At 39.9% G+C, this 24,895-nt stretch overlaps 1 protein-coding gene and 2 pseudogenes across 1 annotated transcript; 1 reads left to right on the top strand and 2 right to left on the bottom strand.

The window, feature by feature from the left end:
* Nucleotides 1–619: 619 nt before the first annotated feature.
* LOC144367293 (olfactory receptor 2T4-like) lies at nucleotides 620–1,330 on the bottom strand. The gene has a single exon (XM_078023063.1). It carries the CDS (start codon nucleotides 1,328–1,330, stop codon nucleotides 620–622), a length of 711 nt encoding a protein of 236 aa, XP_077879189.1.
* Nucleotides 1,331–8,461: 7,131 nt separating this feature from the next.
* LOC144367290 (olfactory receptor 2T3-like) lies at nucleotides 8,462–9,347 on the bottom strand (annotated as a pseudogene).
* A 10,562-nt stretch (nucleotides 9,348–19,909) lies between these two features.
* On the top strand, nucleotides 19,910–21,240 carry LOC144366672 (olfactory receptor OR9H1-like; annotated as a pseudogene).
* The last annotated feature ends 3,655 nt before the right edge of the window (nucleotides 21,241–24,895 follow it).

Here is a 24,895-nt window from a genome sequence, read left to right as displayed (position 1 = left end):
TCTGATCCACCTACAGTTAAACATTGTCTCCTTTATAATGTTATATTTTTAAAATCTTCATTATTTCAACTGATATACAATAACATTCAAATCTGTGTTATTGGAGCACCATGTGCTGTATCCATGCCTGAATACATTGTGTATTATTTAAATCACTAAAGGTCTATGTCTCCTGAATGCTGATCAGTTCTTGATGGTTAGAATGTTCAAATCATGGCTTCTCCTTTCTGAACTACACAGTGTGTGCCTGCCATCTGTAACCCCCTTCTGTGCAATAGCACACTAGAACTTCTCTCTCTCAGTTGTACACCTTGTCCTCTGAATGCTACCGTCACCGTTTTACGAGAACATGGCTCTTCTCTTGTAGAATCGGTGGAGTTAGGAGCTCCTGTGGGATTCCACATGGTTACCATGTCACTGCATAATGCACTTTGGGTGGACAAGTGTGAAACACAACAACTTTCTGGTTCAAGGAGCAATTCCTGAAAGAGGTGTGAAAATGAGCTGAAGCGCCATGGTGGTCTTAGCATCTGAGGAGTGACCTTGGGAATCAATTCTAAACCCATGGTGCTCAGAATGAAGGAACTTGTAAATATAAATAGGTTATCATAACAATTTCCTATGCTGTGTTTTCTTTAAAAACTGGTCCCACATTCAACATTTTCTTTAGTGCTCCCATGACATCCTTATTCCTAAGACTATAGATTAAAGGATTCAGCACAGGGGTGAGTATGGTGTAAAAGACGGACACCATCATGTCCTTCTCTGGGGTGTGGCTGGATCTGGGGAGCATGTAGGTGTAGATAGCAGCCCCATAAAAGAGAATGACCACCATCATGTGTGAGGAGCAGGTGGCCATGGCCTTCTTCCTGCCCTCTGCTGAGTTCATCCTGTGGATGGTGAGCAAGATAAAGTAGTAAGAGCCTGAAATGACTGTCACCGGGATGAGGAGCATGAGGACGCAGCACAGGTATATGAAAACCTCATAGAGTGAGGTGTCTGAGCAGGAGAGCTTCATCACAGCAGGGACTTCACAGAAGAAGTGCTGGATCTCCCGGGATCTGCAGAATGGGAAGGTCATGGTGACAGGAGTGAATATGAAACTATCCACTGATCCCAGGAACCAGCAGCCCGATGCCAGGAGGAGACACATCCTGTGGTTCATGAGGACTGGATAGCGAAGTGGATGGCAGATGGCCACATAGCGGTCATAGGCCATGGCTGCCAGAAGGAAAAACTCAGAACCTGCTAGTGTCACATAGAGGAACATCTGTATCCCACATTCTGGGACCGAGATGGTACTCACACCCAGTACCTGATCCAGAAGCATCTCTATTAGTGGACTACTCCCCTCTCTGTCCTGTCAGTCATAGCTTGCTTCTGCATTAGACAGTGAAGACAAATCCAAGATTAATTAAACTTTATAACTTTTAGGGAAGGTATGATAACCCTATCCAGGGAAAATAAGTCAAATAAATGTGACTTAAAGTGCAATGTTAGAAGAGCTACAAAATAAGAAAGAGTAACAGAAGCAAAAACTACTTGGTGTTTCTAAAGAAGACCCATAATGATTTCTTCTACTTATTGCCTACAGGAACAAAATTGTTCCAACTTGTCACTTTCTAATGGAACTTGCAAATGTGGGCTGTTCTGGGGATGGCTTTGACAGTGGTCACGATACAGGGATATTTCAGGGAAGTTTTCCAAGTTTTAAGTGCAATGTTATGTTCTGACAATAATAATAATTCTAAACACTAGCTAAAACACTTGACTTTTTAGCAAGTTCAAGTTCTGGAAGTGCTTATGCAGTAGACAGCACATCAATGTTTATCAAATCCAGGACACATTGTACTTAAAATTATAATATTTCTATGTTATCACCTGCATTGGCAGATGGAAGCTGAGCTTTGGACAAGGCACAGTTGCCAATTCAATCCAAACTTGTGGTCAGAACGGGGCAAAGATTTGGCTGGAAGCTGCTTGCTGTTAGTGGTGGGAGAAGATGGTAGATAGTGCTGGGCAAGGCTCTTGTGCACTTGAGTAAAATGTCACTGTCATTAAGCCACAGCTAACAGCTGAGCTGGTGTATCAGGGGACACATCTCTGGGTCTGTATCATGCACAGTGACCACCTCCTTTCCCATGCTTCCCCTTCTCTGTGCTTGGTTTTTTTTTGTACATAGCACAGTGTGTATTTAGTCTGGAGAACTCTTGGTGCTGGTAGCAGAGCAATGCAGATTTTATTTGAAGCTTACAGCTCTGTCAAGCAGACTACCCTGAAAACCTGACCCCTTTCCTCTCTAGTAGGAGCTTCTCAAAGTTCACTCCTGTAAGCTCTTGCCATTAGTATTAAATCTCAGGAAGGACAACCAGGAATTAGAGGGCTTGATAGTACTAGGGCTGATTTATCCAATTCCATCTTCCCTGAGAGTCTGTGAAGTACATACTCATCTTATTTTGACTTTTAAGAGTTGAAAAATCCAAATTCTTGGGGGCATCTGTAAGGTCACCTGGCTTCCCTCAGTCCACTATGGAGCCCCAGAATCAAATCTGCTCGGTCCTCTTGGGGACAGAGTCCTCCCTCCACAGTTTGTAATTTGGATTTTAGGCCACTCGGTATCAGCTTAATCAAAGAGCATAAATACGATTCAGACATTGGTTTCTCATGTTTTCTAATTTAGAAAGAATCTCAAAGTCAAATCAGTCACTCTTCCTCTGCCAAACTTCCTATATGATTTACATCCAGTGGTACAGAAAGAATGTATTTCAATTTACCCAGAAACAATTGGAAGGTAAAAACCCCTTTCTTATTATATTGCACTAAATATGCTTTACAGGAGATGACATTCAAAAGAAAAAGACATCCATTTTTCTGTGTACAAGTAGACGATAACAAAACAGCACCACAAGGAAATGCAGTGACATCCTAATAGATCACCTCTGAAGCAGAGCACTCAAGAGCAACGATCCCCTCAGCCCTGCCGCATGTGGTCGTGTGGCTGACCTCACCTCAAGATGATTTCTCAGTCCCATCCACAGGTGTGCAAAGAAGAGTCAGAACGTGACATCATCCTGGCTCTGGGAGCCCATTCGGGAGTGGAGACGGTTTTCTGCAGACAAAGCCCTTCTGGGACTTTGAAGAGCATGTAATTAAGAGAGCTAAAGAGGCTGTCACTACTGCTGTCCTTTTCTGGCTTTCTTCTCAATTTTTTTAAAATCTCATTTTATTGTCAAACTCAAAATCTTGTTAATATAAAGATATTAACAATCATTGCACATTTTATCACCAACTCCAAGTTCTTATGTATGAATTGTGTGTCAGTTTTATCTGTCCCATTTTACATAACATTTGTGGGTCTCTGCAGGTGACATGTGTGGAATGCCACCATCTCCCCTCTTATCTCTCATAGCATGTGTATATATATATGTATATATATCTTGGCATTCAGTTTCTCTCTTGCAGACAAATCATTCTCAATTTTTTTTTCCCAGTGTGAGTTCTAGAATGATGCTGGTCATCTCCCCTAACAGGGAGGTCTAGTGACAGCCTTCATCATACACTGTTGGTCAGGCTGCCTCCTGAGATGCAGCCACCTCTGACCTGCAGGGTTTCAGGCTGAAGATGGTTTGTCCTGCCTTCTTGGCCACCTGTTTTCCTGTAAGGCTGTGAATTGCAGCCCCAGGGTCCTCTGGAGGGTGGGAGGAAGAAAGAAACTGGGTCTTTTCTCTCATGTCTGGAGATGGTCCCTGGCAGCAGCAGCAGGAGGAGGCCACAGGACCACGTGCATATTTCAGGATCTACCCCAACTATGTTCCCACAGTGGCTTGCAGGTGTCTGGTTTGCTGCATATCAGTAGTGGAGGGTGCCACCACAGCCCTGAGGGCGGTCTCCATCAGCTCTGTGGCAGGGTGGTAGGAGGCTCCCAGTCTGAGTTGCTAGCATTCCCCTCCTGGCTTCCCCAGCTGTGTCTCCAGGCCTTCGATGCCTCTATGACCAGTTTCCTAGGAAAACTCTCCTACACTCAATGTGCGTGAAGCTGTATGTGGCCGAACACAGTGAGGTTATGTTGTATTATGTTAATTATGACATAGTTGCAATCCTTCTTAAATACTGAATAGTTATATTGGGATCAGATTTCTAAGTGATACAATGTGGTAGAGCTTTTTTCTTTTTGATGTGTGTGCATTTAAGGTGAAGGATATGGTGTTCTGATAAACACAGTGAAATGATTACCAATGACTGCCACAGTCCAGCAAATTGAGAGGTCCATCTCCTCCCACCTCACCTCTCCCATGGTAGGTGATGCTAGTCGAGGGCTCAACACTGATGCGGGGATGAGCAAAGACTTGGGGGTGCTGCCATGGGACCAGGATGTTTGCAGGTGAAGACGTGGAATTGGGGAGGGCAAGAGTGTTATAGATTGGACTGTGTCCTGCCTAAAATGTCACACCATGAATTCCTAGTGCCCAGTACCTCAGAATGTGGCTTTATTGGGAAATAGGGCTATTTCAGATGCAGTTAATTGAGGTGAGGTGAGGTCCCTAGCGAGGTGATGGGTGTCCTCACACAAGGGGTGACCTGGACACACAAGCTGTTGTAACAGGTTTAGAGTCACAAAGCCATAGCCCAGGAGCCAGCAGGAGCTGGGGCAGAGGCCACAATCAGTTCCTGCTTTCCTCCTGCAGAAAGCCAGGGCTCAGGGATGTCCCGCCCTCAGACCTGTGGTTCCAGAACCCTGGAGCAACACTTCTGGTATTCTAGGCCACACTGGCCCAGTGCTCAGTTACAGCAGCCCTGGAGAAGTGACAGGATCTCCTCTGCTCTTGGGAAGCATGACAAACTAACAGCAGTCAGATGGCCATCCTCCGAAGATGGTGCTAACCTGATGCCTATGAGGGAGATTATTGGAACAGTAGCACACGGGGAGTATGACGTTCCTATTTGAAAATCTTTTAAAAAGTACAATATTGGGGATCAGGGCTTCCAGATACTTAAATACACCAAGTCATCACTAATAGTTACCATAACATAAATGTGACATCTCAAGTTGTTAGGAAAAAATGGATTTTTTTCTATTTTTAATTTACTTATTGAGTTAAAATTGACATGTAATAAAAGGTATAGGTATTACAAATAAAACTTTTAACTATTCCAAATAAAAGTGACAAATGTAACAGTAAATAAATTCACATATCACCCTCAGCTGAATTCTGTCTCAAAGTGAAACAGCTATAAAGTACTTGCAATCTAAAATTCTTAAACCCTGGACATATGTTTCAGTATTAAAACATGTCCTTGGATCCACCCAAATTAAGAGCATTTGACACAGCAGACACTCAGGTGTAAGGTCTATACTGTGAGAGGTATGTCAAGAATTTTTATTATGACAGAAGTAAATCTAGTAAGAATCTCCTTTCTTTTTTTAGTTTATTTATCTACTTATTTATTTCTTATATACATGACAATAGTGGAGTGCATTACATTCTTAATTATCCATTCATAGCACAATTTTTCGTAACTCTGTATATAGAGTATGTTCACGCCAAATTATGCCATTTTACATGAGCTCTCTTATTTTGTTTTTTGTTTTTTTTTGCATTGCAAATCTTAAAACACCATGGTATAAAGGGGTTTTAAGAATTTCTTTTTAAAGGGAAAGATATAGAACCAACCAACCATAACAGCCCAAGTGTTGGGAGAGGGGAATTATTTAGGTACTTTATATTTTTGCATTAATCTGAAGGAGGTTAAAGGTTTCATGGGCTTTAAATGTCTCAATTTATAGGTTAATGAGCAAAAAATTAAGAAGAGAGTACATAAGTATTAAGCACAGAGAAAAATGGAACTATAGCAATATAGTTATCAATTGATTCTTACAAGCTCAGAAAAACAGAAAATATAGTACAGGCCCCAAGCCTGGTGGAAGAGAGAGACATGTTCCAAATACAGCAGTGACCACAGTATTGGAAAAACACTAAATTCTCTATTTCGAAATCCAAATTTGTAGACAGAAAAGCAAAATGAAATTAAACCTAATTAATACTGCTTCCAAGAAATGCATAGTTGGGAGAAATAAATAGAGAAAAGGTATTTTAGATAGAGGATAAGCTAAAGTAAGCTAGTTCATCAGACTAAATAAAAAAATGTTAATAAAGATAATAAAACATAGAAGCGCAAATTTAGATTTTTATGTTAATGGAAAATGGCGCAAAACAATTAGCTAAAAGATGAAACTAAAAGGCAAAATTTAAGGGGGAAGCTATGATCATCCCCTCTGCAAAAACCTCAGAGGGAACCAGCAAGATCTGAATGACACGAGTCCCCACAGATAGCGGGAGAACAGCAAGCTCAACAGGACTTCACATCCAGAACACAGACACACCCACCTTTCAGGACTCCCTACAAGAAGCTGAATTACACTTTTGAGAATAGAAATATTTGCTCACAATGTTTTAATTCTAAATTTAATAAAAAGTAGATGAGAATGTTTCATGACAAAAAATTTCTCTAAATGATGAATGGGTCAAAATAAAGTCGTCTATCACAACAGTTGGCCACTTTGAAAATACCACCTACTGAGATTGCAGAGGCTTATGTATGTCATTAATACTTTATAAATTCTAAAATCGATGCTTAAACATTTTCTTTACAAAGGAAAAGAACAACAGATGAAATCCAGAGAGAGCAGAAAAAGTTTTTAAAACTTCTATTTGGAGCCTTAACAAAGCCAGAAGAAAGCTCATTAATGAATGACATTGATGGACATATCCTGGAATTGACGAACCATCCTCCAGAGTCAGAAATGTCATAGACACTTACTAAGAATAACAAATCCAATTCATTATTACTTAATACAGTTGCCTTTCTGTGCAAGAGGTTTCCAAAGCTTATTCTTCCCATTAGACTAAAATTGTTCATTTAAAAAAGTGTGTGTGTGTGTGTGTGTGTGTGTGTGTGTGTGTATATATATATATATATATATATATATATATATATATATATATATATATTTTGCTGGGTGTGGTGACACATGCCTGTAATTCCAGCCACTTGGGAGGCTGAGAGAGAAGGATCATGACTTCAAAGCCAGCATCATCAATGGTGAGGCACTAAGCAATTTGGTGAGACCCTGTCTCTAAAGACAATACAAAATAGGGTTGGGGATGTGGCTCAGTGGTCAAGTGCCCCAGTTCAATCCTGGTACCAAAAAAAAATTTTTTTCAATTAAAAAATAAAAATAAAACAAATAACACCTATGATAAAATAATATGTAAATGTATTTAATACCTATAATGTGAAAATAAGGATAAATGCATGTCTAACTGGTCTTTCATCTATTCTACTCATTTGGGCCATTTTGCTCTTCACATTTCTGTCATTTTAATTTCACCGATTTCCAAAATGAAACTATCCTAACTCTAGACAATTTGCTTTTCTGTTTTTTTTTTGACTTAGTAGGACTGACTAATAAAATCTGAAAACAACAATAACAAAAAAAAAGCACCTCCTTTCATGCACAGTGGGAATAACCATCACTGAGAAGCGCCATGCTCCCTCTGTGGCCTGCAGGGTGGGAGAACTGTTGGTCTGGAAGATGTGGCCCATGTGAGCACCTGGTATCCAGCCACCACCATGACACAGCAGGTCAGGCTCCTGTTGCTGGTGGCACCTGAACAGCAGAGGGTCCCAAATCACATCCTTGCATGTTAATCAGAGGAAATGCTTAATTAAGAAACAGCAATCATCTCCTTATATCTTGATTCTGGAAAAACTACATAAAATAATAATGATCTCCTGGTTCTGGTGGATTTACAATATTCTCTTCACAGCACGATTTATGCTGGAAGAAGTAAAGGGTAGTGACAAGCCTAAAACTTATTTGTGGTTTTCTCAGTTCTATAAGTAAAAGGCTAAAGAGATTAAGATTCTATAACATCTCACCTTCTTCCACAGGTAGCATATTTGGTCTAAGTGTGGTAGACCATCATCTACCATAGACTGAAATCTAAGGAACCAAGCTAGAAAAAGCACTTTCATCAGAGCAGATGGCGCCATGAACTCTCTGGAATGTTGTTTGTTAGAAGTAGTTTTTATAGCCAAACAGTACTAAAAACATCAGGAAATTATCTAGCTTTTAGTATCTAGAAAAGTGTGTCATTTGCACTTACTGAGATATGAGAGCAAACCTTGGAACATGGTGGGTTGCCACAGTGACCTACATCTCATTTCAGATGAGAAGAGCCACATTCGCTCGAGGGGTCTGCTGGGATCTGAAGTCTTCATGGAGAGGCACAAGTATCCCAAGACTATGCTAAAATTAATGAAATAATGTAAAAGGCATTTTATATGGCTTTTCTTATGGTGGATATTGCAACACAATTAAAAAGACTTAACAATCAAATATAAAGAGCTGGAATGAGTAAGCAGTGTGGAGGAGAAATACCACACCCAGGAGAAGGAAGTGAAAATGTGTGGGCTCCATGCTGGGCCCTCCAAGGAGAGATGGGGTGGTGGAGGGAAAGGAAGAGGTAGGCTCACTCCCAGGTGCTCCCTCTCAGTACCCTCGGGAAGAGCCTCCTTGACTGCAGCAGGCTTCTCAGAGCCGCAGTGACATCTCTGTTGCGCAGGCTGTGGATGAGGGGGTTCAACACAGGGGTGAGGAAGGTGTAGAAGGTGGACACCTTCACATCCTGTTGTGCTGTGTGGTAGGAGCTGGGGAGCATGTAAGTACAGATGGCAGCACCAAAGAAGAGTAGCACCCCTGTCATGTGGGAAGAGCAGGTGGCCAGTGCCTTCCTGCGGCCCTCGGCTGAGCTGGTCCTGTGGATGAGGAGCAGGATGAGGGTGTAGGAGCTGGAGATGACCACGGTGGGCACAAGGAGCATGAGGATGCAGCACAGGTACATGAGCATCTTGTAGAGGGAGATGTCCAAACAGGAGAGCCTCAGCTGGGCAGGGGCCCCGCAGAAGAAGTTCAGGATCTTCCTGTGTTGCAGAAGGGGAAGCTCATGGTGATGGGCGTGAGCAGCAAGCCATCCACTGCTCCCAGGAGCCAGCAGCCGGACACCAGCAGCCAGCATACCCTCTGGGTCATCAGCAGTGGGTAATGAGAGGTCTGCAGATGACAGCATACTGGTCATAGGCCATGACTGACAGAAGGAAAATCTCAGCCCCTGCCAGGGTCAGGTAGAAGAACATCTGGATCTCACAGCCTGCAGGGTAGATTGTATGGTCTCTCGTGATCTGGCCCACCAGCATCTTGGGCACAGTCACAGAGATGTACTAATGAAGGAGTACGTGGGGGTCCAGGGGCGGGGCTCTGTATAGATCCAGAAGATGAGAAGCATGATCCTAGCAAGGGCCATCTCCAAAAATAAGCAAATGGGCATACATGAAAAGTTGCTGTGTGTCATTCATAACAAAGGACATATGAATTAGAATCACCTCCAACCCAAAATATGGGTACAATAATAAATAAATAATAGCAAGTTTTGGAGAGAATGTGAATCGTTTAGATCCTCTGGACTGTAAGTGTTCACGAAAATGATACAGCAATCAAGGATAATGTTTTACCCTCACAAAAGTTAAGTATATAATTACTATACAATCTGGCCATTCTGCTTGTTGGTGTGTATATAAAAGAGATATTTACTCTCCTAAGTTCACTGTAGCATTATTCATAAGAAGGTTGAAAGAAAGCAAAGTTTCATTGATCTACAAATTGTTTTAAAAGACCGAAATGGAAATATTAAGAGAAAGAAAATTCAGACACCTCTTACAACATGAATGCTTATTGGGGATATTTTGCTAAGTGAAATAAGTCAGTCACAAAAGACAAATCCACTACAATTCCACCTACATGAGTTATATAGAGTAATCAAAGAGAAATAGAAGTGGACGAATAGAGGCTAAAAGGATGGGGAATCTGGGAGCAGTGGTTTAATGTGCCTACTTTCAGTTTTACAATGTGAAATTAATTCTGAAGATAGTTTGCACAAAACAGAATATTCTTAAAACACTGAACTGTATACTTGAAATAACAAGACAGTAAATTTATGTTATGTGATTTAAATTGAAGTTGAGAAAATTCTATCACCTTCCCTCACACATTCTGTAAGTGAGCAATATATGTGCCTCCAGGATTGCTCCAGGACTCTATGTTTGTAAAATACAAAAAAAAATTGTAAAAGTGTAATTGTTTAATAAAATGATTATTTTAATATTAATTGCAGAATCTCCTTTTTCTGTCATCTGGAAGATATAAAAAATCCATTGTGTGTTTATTTGAAACCTATATGTACTGAAGAATTGTTTTCTAATTGTCTAAGTTCAGTACTATGGCTCCAACATAAAGAATCTGCATTCAAAATAGATCAGGAGGTCTGAGCTCTTAGGTTAGCTACCCATCTCATTTCACAGAGCCATATTGGGGCCCACGTAGGCCAGGAGACAAGATATAGATATTATATAGAAAGGTTTTTGTCTTAAAATTGCAGAACTCCTAGCCAAGTGTTAGCTTTGCTTCTATCTGACTTTATAATCTAAATCAAGCCAGGTTGGGGTGCCAGTTTCTCAGAGTCAAACAAAAGAAGCAACATTCTCTCCTTCTTAAAGCTTCTGTGAACCTCAGGCCACCTGTACCTCTGACAACCAAACTGAGTCTAAGCCCTCTCCATGAAAAAACCCAACCTCAAAACTCTTCTTGCATATTCAATCCATTCAATTTAGTTTACATAAACTGGAAGAAACCTTCTGCACAACAGAGGAAACAATTAAGAGCATAAAGAGAAAGCCTAAAGAATGGGAGGAAATCTTTGCCAGCTGCTCCTCAGAGGATTAATATCCAGAATATATAAAGAACTCAAACAAAAACAACAATAACAATAACAACAACAAAACTCAAATGACCCAATCAACAAGTGAACAAATAAACTCGACACTTCTTAAAAAAAAAAAAGCAATAGAAAGGGCAACAAATATATGAAAAATGTTCAACATCTTTAGCAATCACAGATATGCAAATCAAAACTAGATGGAAATTTTATCTCACTCCAGTTAGAAAGACAGTCATTGAGAATCCACATAATAATAAGCTGGAGAGGATGTGGGGAGAAAAGAACCCTTATGCACTGTTGGTAGGACTGTAAATTAGCACAACCACTATGGAAATCCATGTGGGGTTCCTTAAAAGACTAGTTACCACATGACTCAGCTATTTACTCCTCAGTGTTTATTCAAACAACAACAACAAAAATAAAGTTAGCATAGTATGAACTTTCCTCCTTAAATTTGTTCGCATTGGGTCTTTTGGTCACAGCAGTGAAAAAGCTGACGAAAGCACTCTCTATGTTATTTTATATGATTGATGCATCTGAAAAAAATCTTAATATCAAGAAGTTAGTAATGTGTTGGTAGCAGCATATATAATTCTGCTGCTTCTTTCATATCTATAAAAAATATTCAATGTCTTTAGCAGCCAGGGAAATTAAATCAAAACCACTTTCAGATTTCACTTTAGTCAGAATGGCAATTATCAAAAATACAAATAATAATAAGTGTTGGTGAGGATGTGGGGAAAAGGTACACTCAAACATTGTTGGTGGGAATGCAACCACTTTGGAAAGCAGTACGGAGATTCCCTAAAAGAATAGGAATGGACCCACCTCGTGACCCAGCTATCTTACACTTGGTATTTTTCTAAAAGATCTAAAACCAGCTTGATACAGTGATGCAGCCACATCAATGTTTATAGCAGCACAATTCACAGTAGTCAAGATATGGAACCACCCCCGGTGCCCATCAACAGATGAATGAATAAAAAAATGTGGTGTATATAGGCAATGGAGTTTCCTTCTCAATTTGACAGAAGAATGAAATTATGGCATTTTCCAGATAAACAAATGAATGGAGAGAACATCATGCTGATTGAAATAAGCTAGACCCAGAAAGTCAAGGGTCAAATGTTTCCTCACATATGCAGAACCTCGAGAGAAATAACTAATTAAAAAAAGGAGACAAGGACTCTCATGAAAATGGAAGGATGAATAGTGAAGTAGAGGAAGGGGAGGGGGAGGGAAGAGAAATGCAGAAGGGGTGGAACAGCAGAATAAAGTCAGCCAAACTATGTCATATACATGTAGAAGCATAGCACATTGAATTCCAATTTTATGAATGACTGTAATACACCAATGAAAAAGTAGGTCAGTCAAGAAAAAAAACAAAATCATCAATTTACCATGCCTTTGCTAGAAAATGTATCTAAAAATAGTAGAAGAAAATTTAATGCCAAATTTCAAATTGCCTTGAAGGGTGAACGGTGATGCAGAACATCAGTAGATCAGATCTGTAGACCCACACGTTCTATACTTAAGCTCAGACTTGGAGCAAGTATGAGGTCACACTAAGAACTGCAAATAACACAACTGTGTGTTCTAGTAGGTCAGGAGGTAGAGAATGGAACGTAATCGACTTCACCATTTGTTTTATGAAATTCCTAGGATCGAACACATCTGTGTGTGTATTTGTTGCTCTGGCCATCAACCTGCTCATGAAGGATTCACAGATCCAGTGATGGCTCACAAAAACTCATACAGTGACACAGCAGATTCCACTCTGGGGTCTGGGCCTCATAGTGTGCCCCAGTCTGAAGGTACTATGCCAAGTCCTAGCATGAAACATTCTATATTAAACCCTCTTATCGAAGACTCTTAAACCTTGTAAATACTCCTTATTAAAGTACTCACTACTGTCAGTCTGGATGATTCTACCCCCAAGTGCAGTGTATTTTTTATACAGACTTTGTGTGATAGTTAGAAACCCCTGGTGGTTTTTATAGGTGCTAGTTCCTGAAGGGGACTACCTCATGTGACACAGCCCTTCACTTCTATGCCCTTCACTTGGTATGGGATAATGATAATGCCATACCAAGTGATAAAATAGATATATTTTTAAAGCAGACATGGTGATAAATGCTTTTTTAGTACATATGTATGTATATGGGAGAGGAGAAGCTTGGGATTTCTATTATAATATATAAGGATCAAATATAAAAATTGGAATAATCATTGATTCTTCAACTCATTATTACATTCCCCCTACATACTTAATGAAATAAGTATATGCTAAATAAAATGGTCATACATACTTATGTATGCAGATATATGTGCATTGGTGTGTATATATTTGTATATGTTTATATATGCACAGAATTTACCTTGAGTTAATATATGGTAAAAGATAACTTGGAATAGGTATTCAAGATGTGCTCCCTTTTAGTATGCTGAAAATGATTTTATCACAAAATAAAATATTTCACCTATTTTTATAATATACTCTAAGTGTCAGCAATCTGAGAAAATATCCCAGTCAAATGTAGGGGAATCAGTTGAGAAAGCTGAACATCCTTCATATTTACTTATGTAAAGGAACCTCAAAGGGTGTTTGCCTTGGTGCCTACTCTCTTTATCCACATGGGAGTTACTTTCAGAGGTTTGTGTCCACTGAGATTGAGTGGGAGGTGGAGTGGTGAACTTAGTTCTCATCTCCTTTACTACAGACTACCTTACATCTTAACAGGAAAAACATCCAAAAACTTCCATCCAAGCTGACCCACATCAGGGCAAAGGGCAACTTTCAAGTGATCTTAATTTTAGACATGAAATTTTCAATGAATGCTTTCAAACATTCTACTTCATGACAAAAGTTTCTGTAGAACACTCAATAGGACCAGGAAAGCGGCTGCTGTCTCAGAAAACACCTGTGAAAGAGGACCTTGACTCATATTTTCTGGACTCCAGGGAAGTTGTTCCTGTCCATCCATTGTACTACTAATAACGTTAACAGAAGCAATTATTACACTGTTTATTCAGGAACATTATTTTATGTCTTTGATTGTTCTACTATTTATCTTACCAGTAAATGTATATATTTTTGGTACATTTTATTAATCAATCAACTAGAAGAAAAACTTTTAAAATATGCAATGAGCATAAAATAAATAAGACTAGCTTAAGTGTTTTAAAAATTCTTTGTTAATAGTGGTGGTTCCTGAAAACTATGACGTGACTATCTTAGTTGAAGTGATTTCTGTAAAGTCCGTGCTGCACAGTGTAGAGCTTGGATCTCAGGATGTAACCAGCATGCTGCAGTCTTCCTCTCCCAGTATGGTGTGTTAGGCGTGCCTTCTGCAACTCACTCTGACTTGAGGTCTTCCAGATTCTTCAGGAGAAGCTTACAGAATTCACCAACCTTCTCACAGGTGGTGCATTTTCTGCATAGGTCCACATGGTCCTCAGGAAGAGGAAACCCTCTGGTACGCCAGCTTGTCTGCTATTTCAGAGACTGACACTTACTTATTAGATGATTTTCAGAAGACCTGATAATTTTACCCTTAACACACATGATAGGGTGCAAATCTCCCAGAGTTCCCAGAGGTGCAGTTTACATATATCTTCTCGTATCCTGGGAGAAAGAAGTCTTGGGGAGAGGTCACTGACTGAGATTGCTATATGGATTTACAAAGAGAATTACAAAGAAACAAAGAAGAAGAATTGGTGAAGTATAGGGAGGGGACAGGGGAGGAAAAGAGGAAGTCCTGGGGACTGAATTGGAGCAAATTATATTCCACACCTGTATGGTCAGGTCCATTGAACATCCTTAGCTGTGTTTGTTTGAATGCCTGTGATCATCTTACCATTCAGTAGCAAATAGCAGCAATCATGAAGGCAATTATCTTGTTATGTGCATATTTTCACCCACAACATGTACCACAATATTTAATAAATCATGGATGATAATTTTACATCAGATTATACTTTTTAAAAAGATAACATTGTGTATATATCTGCATTACATATACATGTAATTTAATCTACATTTAATACATATTTACAAAAAAGGTATTGAATTCTACATTTAGTTTAATGTATATTTGTAAGTAAATTATATCATTTGAACATATGTTTTCTAAATAAAATTTTTAAAAATATTTTTTAGTTGCAGATGGACACAATACCCTTATTTATTTATCGTTTTGTGGTGCTAAGGATCAAACCAAGTGCCTCACACATGCTAGGTGAGCACTCTACCTCTGAGCCACAACCCAGGCCCCTGGGCAAATATTTTTAAATGGCTGAAATAATTTGGTTTCTTTAAATATGCACCAACTTTGTTTAATCCACTTAATAACCTTCATTTATTTACTGTACCTAACGTACTGAATCTTCCACTATTTTAGTCATTCCAGTTATAAACACTGAAGGCACTAGATTTCAAGAAGAGAGAGGGCTCCATTTTATCAAGTTTCCAAAACACACATTATAGAACTTAAAACTTGTTATGTGCCGTATATATGCCAGACAATTTCAACACGACTTCAGAAATTATGAGGATAGACCTTGAGCTCCATGAAGTTGAGATGTGTTTTACTAAAATTCTAATTCCATCAGTTAGTCTCTGGTGACATTGCGGCGAGTTCGTATGTTTTCAGGTATTACATTTCATGTATATGATTTGGAAAATATTATGAGTTGAAGGAATATTTCAAAGATCATGTAAGCAAACATTTCCTCATGCATTATGTGGGTTAACATGTGGCATATGATTTTTATCACTTTTGAATATTAGTTGTCATTCTAATCAGAAACACATAAAATAAAATCTTAGTGTCTTACTACCTATTTCTTATGTCAGTTAAAAAATAACTTAGAATGGATCACAAAATAGGCCTGCAAATGTATTTCTGTCTTTGAGATTGATTAGGTCACCAGGAAGCTAGAAGCCTGACCAGTACCTGTTGGATTTGATTGGCATGTGTTCATCTTCTTCTAGATAACAGCCGTGGCCTGGAGTGGAAGCATGTAAACTTCCATTAAGCTTTCCAACCTCAAACTGACAAACACATCTTGCTTTCTTATTCTGAGGACAGTTGTGGCTTTGAGTTTGTCAGGTTCTGCTCTCAGGTCTTTGCTCTGGGACTTCATCTTGTCTCCTTGCCAAGCCAAAGCACCTGAAGGAGCCACTCTGCTCCTGTTAACACAGAACCACGGGGAGCCACCCTGGGGACTGACACTGAAGGAACTATTATAATCCTCACTCTCCACTCTCACAAAACATTGTGCTGAGATTTCCTGAGGACAGAACTCACTGCAGAGCTGGAGGGGCAGCTGGGTCAGCTGAAAGGGAGGGCAGAGCACAGGGCACTAAGGTGAGGCTGACTTGACATTAATCAAGACCCTTCTTCAAGACCCTCTGCACAATTAAGTTAAATTCTAGCAAGGCAGCTAGAAAGCTAGATCAACCACACTTTGCTGAAGAACCCCAATGGAGCTATGAAAAGGGTGGAACTCAATTAAACAGTGTTGGACAACAATGAACTAAGTTTTAAAAGCAGAACTATTAATAATGGCCATACTTAATTGTGCTTATTACATGGCCATGCTTTCTGGAGGACTTTTATCTGTGAAACACTTTGGTCCTTACAGTGAAGTGCACACTGTAATTATCCACATTTAACTGGTCCCTCTACTAAAACATGGAAAGAACAAGACCTTTGTCCAGGAGAGCACCCAGTCAGTGAACCCAGGGCTCCGATACCAGAGTCCATGATGTTAACCACCTTCCTGCACTGATTCTACAGTGCAGCCTTCATATCACTACACTTATTTTGCACAAGAGTCTCTAATATATTTTTAGCATTGTCAGGGACATTTATCAATACATAAACCAATATTTAAATTTTTTAAGTTGAAAATCACTGAAATGAATCTATAACATAGTGTCTCATAGAAATACAAATGATTCAATTTAATTTTTTTAAACAACAAAATTTAAGACATATGACTGCTTTAGTCTCTTGTCTAAAAAAGATACATGTGGTATACATTTTGAAATCAAATTTCCCATTTAGAATTGCAACTTCATTTTTATTAACAGAGTGATTTTGGGTAAATGGCCTAGCTCTCCAAATTTCATTGTTCCCATTTGTAAAATGAGAATGATTACAGTATTTACCTCACACAACAGTTTGCATAAGGATCAAATGAAACACTTGTATAGCAGTTGGTACCCTGTCTAGGATGAGAAATCACTCAGTATATTATGGAACTACAGAGCTCATTGCTCAAGCTTTTCATTGGGCTACTAGCAGAATAGGAGGTAGAAACGTATCTTAATTTAGAGTCCAGAACTCATTCTGCAATATAATATTAACTTTGCACTCTATCATCCTCTGGAGCTCTTTGATCCTGCATTTTCTGATGACATTCATCCAAAGACTGTAAGTATTTGACATCCAGGTGTGACGTTTCATTAGATTTTCTACCTTGTTTCCATAAATGTAGGAATAGATGGAATAAGACACTTGGGGGATCCAATAGTATAACAACATGCACCTTAGCAGTTGTCTGTTTTAAGGCTTTCATATCAGAAAGCTCACGCCTGCTTTTCCCATTTCAAAGCTCATGTTAATTGATTCAGACAGATCCAGACCCTGTGCTGGGTCACTCATTTCTATGTTGTGTTATCTCAGGATTGGGGGTTGATAAGGAACACAGAGAGGGTTTGCAACGGAGGGTGATAATCCAGCAAAAGACCCCAAACAAGAGCACGCAGCAATACTAGTGTTGCTCAGTGCTCACATTTAAAAAGGTGTCAGGTCATCAATGATTATAGCAGCACAATTCACAATAGCTAGACTGTGGAACCAACCTAGATGCCCTTCAATAGACGAGTGGATAAAAAAATTGTGGCAGCTATACACAATGGAGTATTATGCAGCACTAAGAAACGACAAAATCATAGAATTTACAGGGAAATGGATGGCATTAGAGCAGATTATGCTAAGTGAAGCTAGCCAAGCCCTAAAAAACAAATGTCAAATGTCTTCTTTGATATAAAGAGAGCCACTAAGAATAGAACAGGAAGGAAGAGCATGAGGAAAAGACTACCAGTAAACTAAGACGAATGGGGGGAGAGAAAGGAAGAGAGAAGGGAAAACATATGGAAATGGTAGGAGACCTTCAGTGATACACAAAATTATAAGAGGTTATGAGGGGCAAGGGGGTGGGGGGAAAAAAAGGGGAGAGAACTGAACAACAGCAGAGGAGGTAGAGAGGGAAGATGGGAGGGGAGGGGAGGGGAGGGGGGATAGTAGGGGATAGGAAAGGTAGCAGAATACAACAGTCACTAATATGCCATTATGTAAAAACGTGAGTATGTAACAGAAGTGAGTCTGTATTATGTATTTGGGGAGTTCAAAACCCAATTGAGTCGAATGTATGAAAGATGATATGTCTTGAGCTCTGTAATGTTTTGAACAATCAATAAAAAAAAAAAACAAAAAAAAAAACCAAAAGTAAACCATGAAAAAAAAAATAAAAAGGTGTCAGGTCAATGAGGGCACAAGAGAAACAGCTCTGGAGTCAGGAAAAAAAATAAGCAGGACAACTTGGCACATCTTGGCACATTTCTTAGTGATGAAACTCAGTGGTATTAGTATGTGGTACTGGTTGCTTTTTTGAGCATTAAAGACAGTTTTAATATTTTTAGATTGATATATTAAATTATCCAATAGCTCTTTTTTTCAGAATTAAGTTTTGGTGACCTTCATTTTCTACATCAATCTGTAACAACACAGCTATAAATGCTTATCTGAAAAGCACTTAAAATGGAGACTTTGGGCTGGGTGCAGTGGTACATGCCTGTAATCCCAGTGGTTGGGGAGGCTGAGGCAAGAAGATCGTGAGTTCAAAGCCAGCCTCAGCAGAAAGTGAGGTGCTAAGCAACCCAGTGAGATCCTGTCTCTAAATAAAATACAAAATAGGGCTGGGGACGCGGCTCAGTGGTCGAGTGCCCCCGAGTTCCCCAAAAAAGGAGACTTTTGTTTTAATGGATGTCAAGTCTTCAAATGTATCAAAGACTCTGTCTGCATGATTTTGTTCTGTTTTGTTTTGGTGAGATTTCCTTTGTGAGATTCTTAGGCACTAACTCTCCTAGGAAGACCAGTGGCCTTTGATGAGACAGGATCATACTCCTGCTCCTCGGGAGTTAGCTGGTTAGTGCCTCCTTTCCTCAGGGCCTCCAGTAAGACATATGACACTCTCTGCAGCAGGCTCACTGTGTCTAGGCACGGTGGTGCGCAGCAGTACAGTCATAGCTATGTTTTTGGCAGTATCACAGCTGTAACTATGCTTTGCTTTAACTTGACTTGCCTTGCTTTGTGCCTGGGATGGATTTGTGATCTGCTTCTTTTTGCACAAGACTTTGGGATCACTTCCCGCAGTAGGAGCTGGCACTGGAAGTAGCAGCTGTGCTGTGCCCTGCCCACTGTGAGGAACCTGTGAGTCAGTCCACCCAGAGCTGGAGTAAGAGAAGCACTTGCTCTCTCCTTCAACACATTGACTCCAACAGTCACCCAGTTACAGCTCGGTCCCCGCCTCCATTCCAAGGAGGAAGTCCTACCCTACAATGAAGTTCCAGCTTACAGTAGCTCAAGGTGCCCTAAGATTAGCTGCTTAAATACATTATTGTTGTTTTGTGTGTAATATTTAATGATGAAGAGAGTGTATTGGAGAGGGAGTTATTATAGATAAAAAGGAAAAATAGTTTGATAATCATTAATTCAAGAATGGGTTAATGAGTGATTGTAGTGAAAAGCCTAATTAGTAAAAACGACACTATGTTTTATTGGATTTCTTTTGCCTTGTATTATAAACACAACTTCTCTAAATAATTTTAAGAACAAAGCAAAGCAAAGCAAAACAAAACAAAACACTTAGGTAAGTGAAGTAAATAAATGATGCAAAGTATATCCAGGTCTCATTTCCATATATTGTTGGTGAGATGACATGGGTAATACTGATAAAGGTCATCGTAGGTAACTATAGGTGTTTCCAAGGGAAGACTTCTTATGTCAATGCATATTTGATCCCATTTTATTTCTTTTGCAGCAGAGGTTTTTCCAATTTCATGGTATATGGAATCCAATAAACGAAGACACTGTAACAGGATTATAAACAAAATGATTTTAGTGCCACGTGGAGATCTCTAGTTTCATTTTAACTATGAGGCAGTAAGTTGTAGGAGCTTGCAGAGTTTCCCCTTCCTGGCCCTCTTCCTCCTCCGCCTCCTCTGGCTGCCATTACACAATGGCCAACTGTACCCAGGTGTCAGAGTTTGTCCTACTTGGCTTCAGGGCCGGGCCTGGAATGCAGAAAGTTCTGTTTCTGGTCTTTTTGGTGCTGTATGTCGTGGCCATGGTGGGAAACTTGGGCATGATTGTAATCATCAGGGCCGATGCTCACCTCCACACCCCCAGGTACAACTTCCTGCAAAGCCTTTCCTTCCTGGATGTCTGCTATTCTTCCACAATTGTGACCAGGGCTCTGGTAAACTGCCTGAAAGATGACCACAGGGTGTCCTTTGCTGGGTGCGCATCTCAGTTCTTCTTTTTGTCTCTGTTTGGCACCACCAAAGCTTTCCTCCTGGCTGCCATGGCCTACAACCGCTTCTCTGCCATCTGCAACCCTCTTCTGTACCCTATGAGCATGACTCCCTGGGTCTGTGGACTACTGGTATCTGGGTCCTATGCATGGGGCCTAGTGAATGCTGTCACTTAGACAACAATGACCTTCAGGCTGTCCTTCTGTGGGCCAAATGAGATCAACGACTTCTTCTGTGACGTCCCCCCACTCTTGTCCCTGTCTTGTTCAGACACCTCTGAGAACCAGTGGGTTCTCCTTGGCCTGTGTGGCTCCATCATTGTCAGCACCTTCTTGGTTGTGTTGGTCTCCTACATCTGCATTTTCTCAGCCATCCTGAAGATCCGCACCGTGCAGGGACGCCACCGAGCTTTCTCCACGTGTGCATCGCACCTCACTGGGGTGTGCTTGTTTTTGGGACCGTGTTTTTCATGTATGCACAGCCCAGTGCCGTCTCCTCCCCGGAGCAGAGCAAGGTGGTGTCCATCTTTTACACGGTTGTCATCCCCATGTTGAACCCCCTCATCTATAGCTTGAGGAACAAAGATGTCAAGCAGGCTCTGAAGAGGGGCAAGTGGAAGTTCTCAGGGGTTCTGGGTCTGTGGATCTCACAAAGCAGTCTGGAATCTACTCCAAACCACTTTGGCTCGTGGGCGGGCACTTAGGTGGCTTTACCAGGCTTCTCCGTTTCTGTGTGGACATCTGTAGTGTAGAAGACAGAGTATACTTTAATTGTCTTGATATCTTTAATAATGAGCAATATCAAAGTTTATGGGGAATAAAATGTTACAACTGGAACAATGGATGATTGAATAGGCAGAAATAGCGTGTCATTTTTACCTCATATTTCATATAGCATCTTGATCAAACACCACCAGAAAATAGGTATAAATTGTACTTTTATAAAATCAGTAAAATGTTAATCTTGAAGTACACATGCAAATCCTTCCCAAAGGTAAAGAAAAATAAAATGCTTCGGTATTTAACCTAAAAATATTTAGAAATACATAATTTGGTAATTAGCATTTTTAGTATTAAATTTATATATGTTAAGCAGACTTTGTGGAAGCATAATTGACTCACTCAACAATTAAGATGTACATCATCTTTTGTGGGCAGCTTGGAGGATCTGGCTCTTTTCCTGAACATCATTATTTTGAGATGCATCCAACTAGTAGCAATATCAATGCTCTATCCTTTCCATTTTGGGATAATTTTTCATTGTATGAATAGACTATAATTTCTTTATTCCTTTGTGTGATGATAAACATTTGGGCTGTTCTCAGATTGGGGCTATTACACATATATAAATCATGGATATTTTTGTGAATGAACCTGTTTTGGGGTGTTTGCTTTAATTTCACCTAATTAAATACCTGAAGGGTGGAAGGGCTGACTGTCATAGTTAATACAGGTGGATTTACAGAGTTTGTGCTATTTAATGCTCTCCTCACCAATGTGTGCCCTTCAGTCCTCTGCATCCCTGTGAGAATTTGGTATGGTCTGCCTTCTTCATGAAAGCTCTTCTAGTAAGTATATGGTTGTGTCACATTTCGATTTAACACGTGTTTGCTAAATGCAAAATGATAGAATTTTTTCATGGACTTCCTTACCATGTGAACACCTTTGCTTTGTGAAATATCTGTTTAAACTTTTTGCTCTTTTTTCTCCCTTGGGTGGGAAAAATCATTTTTCTGATTATGGAGGTCTAGAAGTTCCTTATATCTTCTAAATAAATGCCCCTGATGAAATACATGATTTAAAGTCTAACCCCACATTGTGACTTGATATATCTTTCTTTAACATTGCACTTCTAAGAGCACTGCTTTTAGTTTTTTATTAAATCCAATGTATCAATTTATGAGTGGATGTGTTTGCATTGTCTTACTTAAATAGATCTTTAATCCAAACTCATAAGTTCTTAGTTATGTTTTTCTACAGATACAGTTTTGGGCTTACATTTAAGTCCAAGGATCAGTTTCAGTTAATTTAAATAGTGCCAGGCTGAGTTCAAGTTTCATTTTGCACATAAATTCCAATATTTCATAACCATTAAAAAATACTAGCCTGTTTTCAATGAATGATCTTGGACTTAGGTTAAAAATCAGTTGCCGACCCCTGTGGGATTTTGTTTTCTGAAATCATTCTCATGTTCTGTTGATCTACTTGCGGATCTTTACACCATTAACAAGTGGAATCACACCAGCTTCTGCATCACAAAGAAAACTTTACAGTTTTCACACTTTTACAGACTGATCACTGAGTGTTTCATGGTTTTTGTTTTACTTTAGTTTTAGTTTTATGGTGCTGGCAATAAAACATTGGACCTCATGCATGCTAGGCAAGTGTTCTAACTCTGAGCTGTGGCCACAGCTCTATTTCATGTTTTTGCATTAGAGTATTAATGCTGTTGAACTGGCCATATTAACAAAGTGAGCTACAGGTTCCATGCAATCCCCATCAAATACCAAGGCAAAACCACCCTGAAAGTCATATGGAAACACCGGGTCCTAAATAGCCAACACAATTCTCAGGAAAAGAACATGATGAAAAAGATGATGTGGCGACTGTTTACTCATCTCCATGGCTGCTGGAGACACAGTCTGGCTCCACATGTGTGCAGGATGCACTGGGATGACCCTGTGCGTGAGTGAGTGTCACCCTCAGGAGTCCCATTGCTTAGTGAAAGAGCACCCAAGACACACTTACCTAACCACTGTGGCAGGCATGTGCAGCAGGGATTGTGCATCTGGAATGTCCCCAGGGACTTACAATCTCACAGTACAAATCCATGGTTATTATTTTTTAAATTATCATAAGCCAAATTTTTTTCTGGACTGGCTAGTTCTATTTTGTCTTTTGAGTTTAGAGCTGCAAATGTATGATTCTAATGCAGGATGTTAATTAATCAATGATTCAGAGACCAAAAGCTAAAACTTGTACCACATGCACACGCTTTGATATTGGTGCTATTTTTCATAAATTGTCTGGAAATTAGAAGGTGATCAATTTTAATCATACATACAAATTCTTTGAGATTGTATGCTACACTAATACATATTAATTACAGTGTTCACAATAACCTCAGATTCAGATGAAAAAAAGTTGTGAGAGTAAGTGGCCAGTTTAAAAAGCTGGCTGTGTACTTCAGTAGCAGAGTGCTTGACTAGCTTGCACACATTGATTTACGTACGGCCTTGATTTCTAGTCCCTGACCCTATGTCATCCTTGAAGAAAATGAAGACAGCAAAACACTATGTCCCTGAATTGTCTTTCCATTCTCAAGAACTTATCCAAGTCAAGAGAAAAATGGGACGGGACTTGTACAGAGTAAGTGTCATCTTGGATACTGGATAATTATCATCTTGAGGGACACAGACTTACCCTTATGAGTGCTAGGACTTGGGACTGGTTTGCTGGTTCCCTGTGGTAACTGGTTTGGAGTGTCCCACTGTAGAGAGAATAATGGCTCCTCCTGCTGGTCTCCGGTGGACAGAGTGCCATGAGGCCAGGGGTGAAGTGCTGAAGACACTGGGAGGGAAGAAGAGCTACTTGTTCGGCCCATCACACTGGACCTTTCCCAGAAGCATTTAGCAATAAACCTACCTCTTACATGCCATCTCCAGATCTCTCAGCAAATTATCTCCCTGTCCTAGCATAACTGGACTCTGTTGAGTAAAGTGTGCATGCACACGCACCATGACCAAGTGGGGCCTTATCCCAGAGGTGCAAGGTTGACACACATATGCCAATTAACAAAGGTCATCCCCCACATGGTGGAATTAAGGACAAGAATCATATGATCCTCTCAACAGATGCATAGAAGGACCCTGATGCAATCCATGCCCATTCATGTTAAAAGCCCTCAAGAAACCAGGGATAGAAGATGCTGCAGTCTGGCTGGGCACAAATAACCGGGAGGTCACGAGCCACTTGTAGGTTCAAACAGGAACTACTTTATTGCCCAAACCCAAGGGGAACTCCACTCAAACTCAACCGAAACTCTGCAAGAACTCAAAAGTAGCCTTCACCTGAGATAGCAGGAGCCGTCTTATTGCTGGACAGCAGAGGTTTATATACACAATTGAATACACAGCTTGTTTCAATTTAGCATCATCCAGTTATAGCAATCAGTCATTATCTTAATAATTATACACAGTTCACTTAATTATCATCATCTTAATGGCTCCCTGGCTTTACTTCTCAACCACACCTTCTGGCAAAATGCCAGGCGCCATCTTGACTTGGTTGTGGCTCTCAACAAGAAGAAGGTTACCTCAACATCATAAAAGCTAAACATAACAAAACCAAAGCCAATGTCCTGTTGAACAGACAAAAACTGAAAACATTTTCTCTAAAATTAGTAAAAAGATAAGAATGTTCTCTCTCACCCAACCTTTCATATAAAGAACAATGTA

The sequence above is a fragment of the Ictidomys tridecemlineatus genome, chromosome 1 (genome assembly GCF_052094955.1).
Source record: "Ictidomys tridecemlineatus isolate mIctTri1 chromosome 1, mIctTri1.hap1, whole genome shotgun sequence".
NCBI classification, from domain to species: domain Eukaryota; kingdom Metazoa; phylum Chordata; class Mammalia; order Rodentia; family Sciuridae; genus Ictidomys; species Ictidomys tridecemlineatus.
The sequence above is the reverse complement of the archived record's forward strand: the minus strand, read 5'-3'. Positions and strand labels throughout refer to the sequence as shown.